Raw genomic sequence first — 12,721 nt, forward strand, 5'->3', positions numbered from 1 at the left:
TATTGATAGACTTACCTGAATATGAAAGCAGAATATGAAGGCCCCGGATGTGTGCAGAAAGTAGATACAGTTCCTTCAGAAAGTATTCACACCCCTTGAATTTTTCCACATTTTGTTGTTACAGCCTGAATTTTAAAATGGATTAAATTAGATTTTTTTTGTCACTGGCCCACACATAATACACCATTAATGTCAAAGTGGAATGTTTTTAGACATTTTTACAAATTTAATAAAACATGTAAAGATGAAATGTCCCCTTTTTGTTATGGCAAGCGTAAATAAGTTCAGGAGTAAATATGTGCATAACAAGACACTAAGTTTCATTGACTTACTTTATGATCAATAATAGTGTTTAACATGATTTTTGAATGACTGCCTCATCTCTGTACTCCACACATACAATTATCTGTAAGGTCCCTCAGACGAGCAGTGCATTTCAAACACAGATTCAACCACAAAGACCAGAGTGGTTTTCCAATTCCTCGCAAAGAAGGGAACCTATTGGTAGGTGGGGGGGAGCAGACATGGAATATTCCTTTGAGCATGGTGAGGTTATTCATTACACGTTGGATGGTGTATCAATACACACAGTCACTACAAAGATACAGGCATCCTTCCTAACTCAGTTGCCGGAGAGGAAGGAAACCGCTCAGGGATTTCATAATGAGGCCAATGGTAATTTTAAACAGTTAGAGTTGAATGGCTGTGATAGGAGAAAAACATTGTAGTTACTCGACAATACTAACCTGATTAACAGAGTGAAAAGAAGAAAGCTTGTACAGAATAAAAATATTCCAAAACATGCATCCTGAAAATACTGCTAAAAATGTGGCAAAGCAAATAACTTTTTTTGGTACGGAATACAAAGTGTTACATTTGGGGCAAATCCTATATAACACATTACTGAGTATCACTCTGCATATTTTTTCAGCATAGTGGTGGTTGCATCATGTTACGGGTATGCTTGTAATTGTTAAAGACTGGGGAGTTTTTCAGGATAAGAAATAAACTGAATGGAGGAAAACCTGGTTCAGTCCACTTTCTACCAGACACTGGGAGAACAATTCACCTTTCAGCAGGAAAGTAACCTAAAATACACAGCCAAATGTACACTAGAGTTGCTTACCAAGAAGACTGTGAATGTGGCTGAGTTATAGTTTTGACTTAAATCTACTTGAAAATATATGGCCAGACCCGAAAATGATTGTCTAGCAATGATCAACAACCAACTTGACAGAGCTTGAATAATTTTTTAAAGAATAATGAGCAAATATTGTACAATCCAGGCGAGCAAAGCTCTTAAAGGTTTACCCAGAAAGACTCACAGCCATAATCCTATTGACTCAGGGGTGTGAATACTTATGTAAATGAGATTTCTGTATTTCGTTCTCAATAAATGTGTAAACATATTTTCACTTTGTCATTATGGGGTATGTGTGTAGATGGGTGAGAATTAAACAATTATATGTATATTGAATTCCGGCTGTAACACAACAAATTGTGTAATAAGTCAAAGGGTATGAATACTTTCTGAAGGCACTTTTAAGTGGTCTTGTATATGTTGCAGTTTCCCAGTAAACATTTCAAGGAGAACCCTTAAAACACTAGAACAGGGTTCCCACAGTGATGATTTTTCTCCCCCCTCCCCCCTTTTCGGAGCAAAAAAATACACAACATTTTATATATATGCATGCATGCATACAGTTGAAGTCGAAAGTTTACATACACCTTAGCCAAATACATTTAAACTCAGTTTTTCACAATTCCTAGTAAAAATTCCATGTCTTAGGTCAGTTAGGATCACCACTTTTTATTTTAAGAATGTGAAATGTCAGAATAATAGTAGAGTGAGTGATTTATTTCAGCTTTTATTTCTTTCATCACATTCCCAGTGGGTCAGAGGTTTACATACACTCAATTAGTATTTTGTAGCATTGTCTTTAAATTGTTTAACTTGGGTCAAACGTTTCAGGTAGCCTTCCACAAGCTTCCCACAATAAGTTGGGTGAATTTTGGCCCATCCCTCCTGACAGAGCTGGTGTAACTGAGCCAGGTTTGTAGGCCTCCTTCCTCACACACGCTTTTTCAGTTCTGCACACAAATGTTCTATGGGATTGAGGTCAGGACTTTGTGATGGCCACTCCAATACCTTGACTTTGTTGTCCTTAAGCCATTTTTCCACTACTTTGGAAGTATGCTTGGGGTCATTGTCCATTTGGAAGACCCATTTGCGACCAAGCTTTAACTTCCTGACTGATGTCTTGAGATGTTGCTTCAATATATCCACATAATTTCCCTGCCTCATGATGCCATCTAGTTTGTGAAGTGCACCAGTCCCTCCTGCAGCAAAGCACCCCCACAACATGATGCTGCCACCCCCGTGCTTCACGGTTGGGATGGTGTTCTTCGGCTTGCAAGCCTCCCCCTTTTCCTCCAAACATAACAATGGTAATTATGGCCAAACAGTTCTAATTTTGTTTCATCAGAACAGAGGACATTTTTCCAAAAAGTACGATCTTTGTCCCCATGTGCAGTTGCAAACCGTAGTCTGGCTTTTTTATGGCAGTTTTGGAGCAGTGGCTTCTTCCTTGCTGAGCGGCCTTTCATGTTATGTCTATATAGGACTCATTTTACTGTGTACCTGTTTCCTCCAGCATCTTCACAAGGTCCTTTGCTGTTGTTCTGGGATTGATTTTCACTTTTCGCACCAAGTATGTTCATCTCTAGGAGACCGAACACATCTCCTTCCTGAGCGGTATGACGGCTGCGTTGTCCCATGGTGTTTATACTTTCTAGATGTTGGGACTTGCTTCTATTCAGACACAAGCATTAGTGAGGTCAGGCACTGATGTTGGACGATTAGATCTGGCTCGCTGTTGGCTTTCCAATTCATTCCAAAGGTGTTCAAGGTTGAGGTCAGGGCTCTGTGCAGGCCAGTCAAGTTATTCTACACCGATCTCGACAAACCATTTCTGTATGGACTTCGCTTCAGGCACAGGGGCATTGTCATGCTGAAACAGGGAAGGGCCTTCCCCAAACTGTTGCCACAAAGTTGGAAGCACAGTATCGTCTAGAATGTCATTGTATGCTGTAGCGTATAGATTTCCCTTCACTGGAACTAAGGAGCCTAGTGTGTATGTGTGTTGTTGGACATAAGACTGTAATCACCAGGAAATCAGCTCAAAGGTGACTGAATAGTACAAGATGAGGAGCGGTTTACAACAGGACGGTGACTCTGAATAGTATCACTTGTGTTGTACTGGTCTTCGCTCACACTTGGTTTAGAATTCTTTTCAAAACCAATAAAAAGCCATTTAAGTAACCATTGTTTGAATTGGCAGTTTTCTGTATTACTGTTGAATTAATTCCAAAAGGACACTTTTTTAAATTAGATTCCCTCTACAAGGTTCCCCTTTGTGTCCCTTTCCTGACATACTGATGGAATTTTTAATTGCACAACGACAGTTTCTCAAGGTCAGGAAGACCTTTTTAGCTTTTCAGTCTGCCCCCCATCTGCCCCAGTGGAGAACAAGAAAATTAATAATGGACTTATTCTGCTCCTGATTTCAGAAAGTGGCAACGACTTAAAACGCAGATTTAAAGTTGCAACTCTACGGAAGTTTATTTAATTGTAGTTATTGTAACTTCTCTTGCACTTATCTGTTGAACTTTCTCAGACTCCCAGATGTGTTGTGTTGGGGTTCTGTTTTTCACAACTTACCTTGTGCATATTTTTGCCCCTCTGGGTGTGGTTGCATTTTCCCTCAGCCTCTGATGATGCAATACACATAGATACGAATGTTGTAGACTATTACGGTCTGTGAAAACACAGCTCTTTGAAGAGCCCGTATATTTTATGGGTGCTGGTATATTTTGATATGGATTGAATGTACTATTTATAGCTCACCTTTTTAGTTCCCTTCCTCATTGGGTATCTTATCTAATCTCAGGCAAGCCAGACCGAGACATTTACCAGGGTCAGTCATTGTTTCTGGATTATAGATTAATGCCCTGACAGTTTGCCCGTGTCGTTGGTGTAGCCTCACCCTGAGTGGGGTTACCAAAAAACCAGGATGCATCTGTTTTTCAGGGGAAATGGGAAGAAACCTGTTGCGGGACTTCCGCTTTTGGATGTTAACAAGGCGACACTCCATCTTAAACCAATCCAGTAAATGTGGAGTTAACAGTGCAGAAGAGAACCTCCCTTGACAGTGTTCTTATCACGACCAGAAAGAAAGAAAGAAACGCCTGCTGCGTTAGGTTTAATTTAATCGTTTTATTATTATTATTTTTTAACCTGTATTTAACTAGGCAAGTCAGTTAAGAACAAATTCTTATTTACAATGACGGCCTAGGAACAGTGGGTTAACTGCCTTGTTCAGGGGCAGAACGACAGATTTTTACCTTGTCAGCTTGGAGATTCGATCTAGCAACCTTTTGCTTACTGGCCCAACGCTCTAACTACTAGGCTTGCTGCCTTTAAGGTTAGTGTAGTCTTGGATGTTGCTTCGTGGTCTTTGCCTAAAGAAAAAAAACTATGGAAATTGGTCACTGGGTCAGGAGATGGCTGAGCCTAGGCTAAAACACACGATCCTGGATGTTAGGTTTGGGCCCTTACGTAGCCTTTACGTAGCCTTGTGGCCAGATTACCGGCATCACTGTAGTAATCTCTTTTCCACTGGCTTTACGTCTCTTCTATCCCATCCTGGACCTCTGGGCAAGTCCATCCACATCAATACAGCCTACAAAGCACTTCTCCTCTGCTGCCCAAGTTCTCTCTTATCTCAGCCAAAGCTTTCAATCTCATTCAGCTGTCAATACATCCCACAAAGCAGTCCTTGTAGTGAGGCCTATGACCTTGCCTCTGGATGACCTTGCCTCTGACTTTGCCAGAGCAGTCCTTTGCAGTGAGTCCATCTGAGAAGGCGTATAACTGCACTGTGTAATGTTTTCAACCTTGTTTTAAAAAAAAATCAGAATGGATAAAACGCTCATGCCTGGTGACATCTACTTTCTTGGCATGGCTGATTTTTCTTTAGGTTTTTATGGATTGTTGCTTACCACCATGTCTCAAACGGGTGTCCCTACTCAACATGCAACAGATTCCCGCAATGATTAGGCTGCAGTGCATGCAATGTTACCGATTTCATACATCGTCAGCATTGTGTGTAACTTGGTCTTGTGCAGAGAGAAGTAGCAGGGGGGAAATTGAGGACAATAAAGTCAATTCTACATTATTTTCAAACATGTGGCATGTCATACCAGAACATTTCAACACTTCCATGGCAGTATTTATTTTCGTATATATATTTTTTTACAGGGCTAAGCCATTTTCCAGGCACATCTCCCTCCAGGATATGAGGATGTGCTAAAGCAGATCTGACTGTCGGCTGTAGAGGGGAGCAGTACATTTCCCGGGAGCTACACTGCCTGTCGCTGTCTTGTCTTGTTTCAGAGGCGAATGTTCTGACTTGTTCCCGCATAGCAACGCTAGAAGTGTTATCCCTGTTATTTGACCTCTGAGAAGCTTGTGCTACAAAGAGGTCAGACTTTGTCGCTCAAAAGGAAAATGGCTTGGGTTTGGTAAGAGTGATATAAGTTGATAGGATACGCCGTCACCTCATGTTAAAAAACCCAGGTCTAAGATACTCCATGCCCTCTGTCTTACCCCTCTGTTGTCCAGTTGAAGCTTTGAGGAAAAATGTGCTAACTCTGACTGATATGTGGTTGTCTCAACTAACTATCTTAAGATGAATGCACAAACTGTAAGTCGATCTGGATAAGAGCGTCTGCTAAATTACTCAAATGTAAATGTAGCTTCCACCCATGACAGAGCTCTTGGGTGTAGGGGGCCACACAGTTTGTCCTGATCCTGGAAGACTCTTCCCCCAGGGAGGGGGTCTGGGCCTTTCCATCCTGTTCATGGTGCCTCCAAGCAGCAGTTGGCCCCCGTCAGCCAAGCATGTAAATACTTTGGAGAAGGCATCATTCCTTTTCTCTTCCTTGATGTGAGTCATTTATCTGGCTTGACTGGATTGTGGTGAAAGGATGCATTTTTAGATGTTATTGAACCAGGCCCAAGTCCCACCCTCGTCTCGTAACCTTCTATTGCTGATCCCTCACTTACCGGAGGAAACCAGCCAAACACGCTGGTGGACTTCCACTCCCTACTGCACTGTTCCAGAGCTGTAGGCTTTCACTTTATGATCACTGTAGTTTGCTTTCCTTATCTTAGTATGTTGTCTTTTAAAAGGAGGTGTGGTGCATTTTGGTTTCTTTTTTTTATGCCGTCCATGAAATGTTGTCTACTACATTCCAGTTTAGGTAACAGGGCCGTAACTACACATGGGGACAGAGGTCCGGACCTCTGTCATTTTTTAATAATGAGAAAAAAAGTATAATTCCAATATATATTTTGTACACAAAGAAAACCAATTGTGTCTAAAACATCTAAATATTGCTCCCGGCGTTGATCGAAGCTCAGAGCGCTTATATTCTTGGTCTGACTGAGTTGTAATCTCGCCGGTCTCGTTGCAAACCAGTGGAATCATGAACAGTGATTTGTTCGCCTGCGTCCCCCGGTGCATGTACATTTGGTCGTTCTCTCCAAGTTAGCGCCTGCGTTGAATGCCCATGAACAAGGATGACTGAAGTGTTTTTTAAATTTATTTATGGTTATACAGAGATGGATATCTGAAGTTGCAGTTGTAAGAAATGTGCACTTGCTGTTCAATTATTTGCCTAATCAACACCCACAATGCCTCAGCGGCCCACTGGCTAACCAGACCCCACACTACAGTCTCCTACAGGCAGAGATTGGGTCATTTTAGCCCAATCCCTGTGGAGCATCCCTTTTCACACAGCGAATCGTAAAACAATCCACTTGGTCAACCACTCCCCCGACATGTCTACAGAACCGTCTTGTGGAAAGCAGGTCTCCTTACTTTCATGTTACGGTCCACCCTACACCTTTTTTATGGGATACAGAGGATATAGTTTGTAACCTCTTTGGCATGTAACACACGACGCTAGCTCTCTACATTAAATTTCATTTCCCTGAAATGCTATCGGATTTCAGTTTTTCTTTTTTTACAGCATATTTGCTGATTTCATAAGAGGCCCAGCGCAGCTATCTGCATACCCAATTTCTCACAGGAATGGTGGAGCAGTAAAAAAAAATGACAGAAGAAGGTAATGGTTTATGGATTTTGCATGTGTAATGCCATCACCTCTGCGTTGAGATGTTGTATCTGAGTGACACTGACACTTCTCTTCAATTGTGCTCCATAAACACTCGAGTGCAGTGGATTGAGCTAAGTTTAGCAGTACTGTCAGTATAGAGATGTAGAAGCAGCCATTTGTTGGGGGATTTGAATCTGCTTCAGGGCATTTCACCTATGACATGGGAAAGAATGAATGGGTTTCACTGAGAGTTCAAAACTTTGGGAGTACTGCTGTATAAATGAGCAATTAATTATACATTGAAATAGTAGCAAACTGTAGTCAAAAATGGCCTATGGCCACTCCCTAGAGCATCAGTTCAGGAATGCTGTCATATGCATTCCCGCTAGCGTTTATGTAGGAAACGATGTGTGTGCATGTTTCTGGGGTTGGGTTAAATGTGGAAGACACATTTCAGTTGAAGGCATTTAGTTGTGCAACTGACTAGGTATCCCACTTTCTTCAGGTTGAAGCTCTTTGTGTTTAGCTGTGTATGCTGATGGAAGTGTTGAATTATAGTATTGAAAGTGTTCCTGGGATTGTGTGTGCGTGTTTTGTGCGTGCGTGTACTCTCCAGATGGCCTCTGGCTCTGTCACTGCTCTGTGGAAGAATCTCCCTTCATTCCTAGAGGCTGTTATCATGCAACACATCTGTTACTTTGATTCCCTTCAAAACAAGCAGTTTGAGTCAACTCACTGTCACTTCTTCTCTGGTTGTAAAACCAGCGGGTGCAACCAGGCTTTAGTCCCACTGGCTGTGATACAAAGCTGATCTTATGCCCAGACAAATATTAGACACACAACTTGAAACTTTAAAATGTTTCCCCTTCGTTGTGTTTTCTGTCTAGATGCTATTTATACCGTGTGACTCAGTTGGTAGAGTATGACGCGTGTAACGCCATGGCAGGTCGTCATTGTAAATAATCATTTATTCTTAATTGACTTACCTGTACAAGGAGAATTATTATTTATTTAACTTTTTATTTTTATTATTTTTTTAAACAAATTGTGGGTTCGCTTCCCGGGGCCACCCATACGTAAAATGTATGCATGCATGACTAAGTCACTTTGGATAAAAGCTTCTGCTAAATGGCATAAATGGCGTACTTCTACCCTTTTTCTCTCCTAGTTTTCACTCTGTCAGGGTTTGAACTCCTATTTCTTTCTCCCCGCTCTCCGCCTCATTTTGCAGCCTGTGTATCAAAGCCCAGTGTTTACCCCCAGGCAGTGCTCTTTGGACTTTGATTTATGATTGAACAGTGTAGGGCATGCAACCAAGATCAAATGTGTTTTGCCCTAAGATTTCACTCAAGTGAGCTTGAAAGAGTCACACGCATGATAATGAAGCTAAGGTGGCCAACGTGCCAAATGTTCACACCCCAATCAGCTTAAAAATGGATGTCAATTCAATTAATCCTTTGATGTTTTTCTGAATCTTCTAATGCGCCTAAGACAGTCGGACTGCACCAGGGTTCTGGGGAATAAGCCTTTTGTCAAATGTCGACCTGACTCTAACGTTGTGCGTCTCCCTCTCGCTCTCTCCAGGCCACAGACAAGAGAAAAGCTCTGGAGGAGACCAAAGCCTACACCACCCAGTCTCTGGCCAGCGTGGCCTACCAGATCAATGCCTTAGCCAACAACGTGCTGCAGCTGCTGGACATCCAGGCCTCGCAGCTGCGCCGAATGGAGTCTTCCATTAACCACATCTCTCAGGTCAGATCCGGAGTCTCTCATACACACACGCACGTACATATATACTGTATGTATGTGTATGGCCTCTTTCTGTAGCGACTAAGGTGCCTTTTATTGAGTTAACTGTGTGACTGACTGTGTGTTTGTATACATTATTGATGCTCCATCCCTCTCTGTGTGTGTTGCTCTTTCTCTCTCACTCACACCTTCTCACGCTCTCTACTTTATGGCTGCGAGTGCAGTCTCACCCTGATTGATCATCTCACTGTTGCCCCTTTGCCTCACCCTGTTATTCCAAACTGTGCCTGAGGCCACGGCCATTTGGACGAGGTAAATCCGCCCGCTCATCCAATTAAGTCATTAAGGACTCGGCTCTAACAAAGGGACCAAGGACAAATGGCAGCTCACCATGGGCTAGAACTGGGAAATGTAGACCAATGTGCCAAACCCTACATCATACTGTAGACTCGTGGTTGGGAGTGTGGAAATGATGCAACAATTTAGTCATAGCCTTCAGGTCAAGTCTTGTTGGAATTGTGGTTGACTTGTTGCTTTTCCTTCATGGTAATGGAGAAAGAGAATAGAGAAGACACCTTTCCTCTGTCTGAAATGTCCCAATGATTAAGGTCAGGTTAAGACTCCTACAGTACATCTGAAGTCTCTGATTGAACAATTCTCAGAAATGTAGATCTCAGTAGACTGAAAGGTAAATAAAAAGAAATAGATGGAGAGAAGTGTAGGAGGTGAGGGAAAGCGCGATGGAGCATGAGCGAGTCGGTGGAAGACTGAGAGTGACCGAGAAATGGAGACAAAGAAAGAACACATGAACAGTCGTGGACATGAGTCAATACTCACAGATGGCACACAGCTGACATCTATGTCACCAAAACGCCACTCCGTTCGTGTCTCCATGACAGCGATCCCAGCCATCCCTGACGGTCATGAACCGGCAGAGGCAAAGAGAGCGTGATATTTGTTGAACATGTTCACCAGAGAGAAAATACTCATTCACTGCACTGGTTTGACTGAGTTGCTAAGCACAGCCTGCCACTCTGAAATGGAAAAAAAGCAAACAAGACTTAACAGACAACAAACCACCCGTTGCACTTTTGACCCGCCTTCATTGTGTAAATACTATTATTTCCCCATCAGTTTCACTGTATTGCCAAAAACATGGGTTTCTCATGTCTTTAGTTGCCATAGCATTGTGTGGTGTTGGTAACCATGGCAATATATGGGTTGTTAGATGAGGGCATGCGGGGTCATGGTGGTTGAGTTGTTAGAGTTTGTAAACAAGCATATTCCTCTCTCAACTAGTGGATGTATAGCTATGAATGGTTAGTATAGCCTGCCCTTCTCTGAACGATACCAGTATGGTGATACTCGTTCGTATCGTGGCAAGGAAAGTGCTTTAGGAAAACAGCCCTAATGTTGGAAACTAATGTTGTCATCCAGAGTCACATTTATTTCCCCAGCTATAGCACACACTATTTTACATACAGCAGGTTTTTATAGGACCAAAGAGTTGAGTCTGCTTTGTGTTTTCATTTTTGCCATGGACAACATACTATCTTATTTCTCTTGCTAATTAACTAGATTAATAGCTAGTCATGATTAGCCTAGTCTCTGTCTGTGGTGGTCGGTAACATTTTAAGATGAGGGGGGACTATTATTTTGGGGGGACATACTAATGATACTCAAATTTTCCCTATACCTATCATAAGGTAGCTACAACCTAGTCTATGTATGAAAAGTTTACAATGTAGTTGCGCAAGTTGAGAGAAATTTTAGTAATCAAGGTGACACATTTAAAACCGCCTTGCACACTCTTGCCTGCATCTAGCTGATCTAGGGTGTAATCCTTAGTGCAAACAAGAATTTCTATTGGACATATTCAGGTATGTTAATACCCGTTTCGTTTGCTCCAGTTTAAACGGTTTTCAACAGAATTGGCAGAATGAATACTCCCCTGATCGAACACAGTTCACTTTCATAGCAGCCACATACAAACAGCATGATAATTTTGCTCGATGTAGAATTCCTTCTCTCATCTATGAGCTCTCCTCCTCTCACCTTTTCCCTTTGCTTGTGGACTTCAGTGCACAACACATCAGCTGTCTGTGACCAGGCGAAAAAACTCTTTCCAATGCAGACCTTCATATCATAACTGCTACACACAGCCTACATCGTTGTCACCATATTAGTTAACATCATAACATAGCTACTAGAACGCGTAAGTAAACCCGCAACAATCATGCAGTACAGTCAGAAAGCAGTTTAGCAGTTACACCGGCGGGCCCCAGTGGCAATACATTTTATAAAACCAAAGGCTTACCTTGACTTGGAAGAGTTCCAGTGTTGGATAGCCATAGCCAGCTAGTTAACATAGCATCCCTCTCTGTTTGAGTAGGCTAAACTAGCTAGCTGCATTTGCTAGCTAAGTGAAAGTGGGGGATTTTTTTATATTTATAAAAATCTCGTGCTCTCTCTTGCTTCTCAATTTTTAAAGAAATTAATTTGTTCAAAATTGTTCTATTGTCTTTCTCTCTCTTTGAGTCAACCACATTTGATGCACTGCAGTGCTAGCTAGCTGTAGCTTATGCTTTCAGTACTAGATTAATTCTCTAATCCTTCGATTAGGTGGACAACGTCAGTTCATGCTGCAAAAGCTCTGATAGGTTGGAGGACGTCTTCCGGAAGTTGTCATAATTACTGTGTAAGTCTATGGAAGGGGGTGAGACCCATGAGCCTCCTAGGTCTTGTTTTGAAGTCAATTTATCAAGGGGAGGACGGAAACCAGCTGTCCTCTGGCTGCACCATGGTGCTACCCAACAGAGTGCTGTTGAGGCTACTGTAGACCTTAATTGCAAAACAGTGAGTTTCAATCAATTATTTGGTGACGTGAATATATTTAGTATAGTTTTATCTGAAAAGGTTAACTTTTTAAACGTTACACAATTTTATTAAATTCACTGAGTGTGGTTATCTCCCTGCTACTCTGAGGAGCCTCCACTGCTCTCTTTGGGATATTGATAGCTAGGAATGATGTGTAGACTGAACTAGAATGATATCCCTGTCCAGTCGCTGTGGATTGATGTCCAATCTCTGTGGTAATAATCAAGTTAGTGCTAGTATCCACGAGCTGTGGCTGTTTTTATCGCTCTCTTGTCCTGTTCAGAGATGGAACATTATAAAAACTAGCGCCGAGTTCACTCCCAGCTCACGGGCAGACTGGAGAATAGCCCAGCCTACGTTCTGGTGGTGAATGGGAAATGAGGAGGAAAGACTGTGACACATTGCAAGCTCTTTTTAAAAGCTGAAGTGTGTGTGTGTGTGTGTGTGTGTGAGTGAGTGAATTCTCAGAACCTATGTAAGTTATCAGGAAATGGACAATAGTGTAGAGATGTTGGTGCTCTGAGTGGGTTGTTCTCAAAACGTTACAAATCGCTTATTTCACTTGGGAGGTCATATCTAATTATTGTCATAATACCCTCAGTCATTCCTTTTAGATGCCAAGCTATGGGTGGTGGTGATCCAGAATGTGGTGGTGGATGGGGCTGATGACAGTGATCCTCCTGGGCGTGGTGTGGCCAGGCCTGGCGTCTGGAAGGTTAGCCCATGGTTAAGGAATAGGGAGTGTCCGCTGACTGGTGTCTGTGTGGGCACCTTCTCCCCCCCCCTCCCCGTGGTGGCTTTCTAGCATCTACATCTAGCAATCAGTAGGCCTAATGCAGCGCATCCTGAGTTAAAGATGCAATTTGTATGATCGCATAGCCTTTAATGTAGCAGTCAAAGAATATGATTCTGT

General features: G+C 42.2%; 1 protein-coding gene across 15 annotated transcripts in view; it reads left to right on the forward strand.

Moving 5' to 3' along the window:
- The window catches only part of abi1a (abl-interactor 1a), a 63,851-nt gene that overhangs the window by 4,933 nt on the left and 46,197 nt on the right, over nucleotides 1–12,721 (forward strand). For all 15 annotated transcript variants that reach the window (XM_023973165.2, XM_023973169.2, XM_023973166.2 and 12 more), the window contains exon 2: nucleotides 8,767–8,934. In XM_023973165.2, coding sequence (XP_023828933.1) covers nucleotides 8,767–8,934 — 168 coding nt within the window. The remainder of the gene's footprint in view (nucleotides 1–8,766; nucleotides 8,935–12,721) is intronic.

This window comes from Salvelinus sp. IW2-2015, linkage group LG27 (genome assembly GCF_002910315.2).
Source record: "Salvelinus sp. IW2-2015 linkage group LG27, ASM291031v2, whole genome shotgun sequence".
Classification (NCBI taxonomy): Eukaryota; Metazoa; Chordata; class Actinopteri; order Salmoniformes; family Salmonidae; genus Salvelinus; species Salvelinus sp. IW2-2015.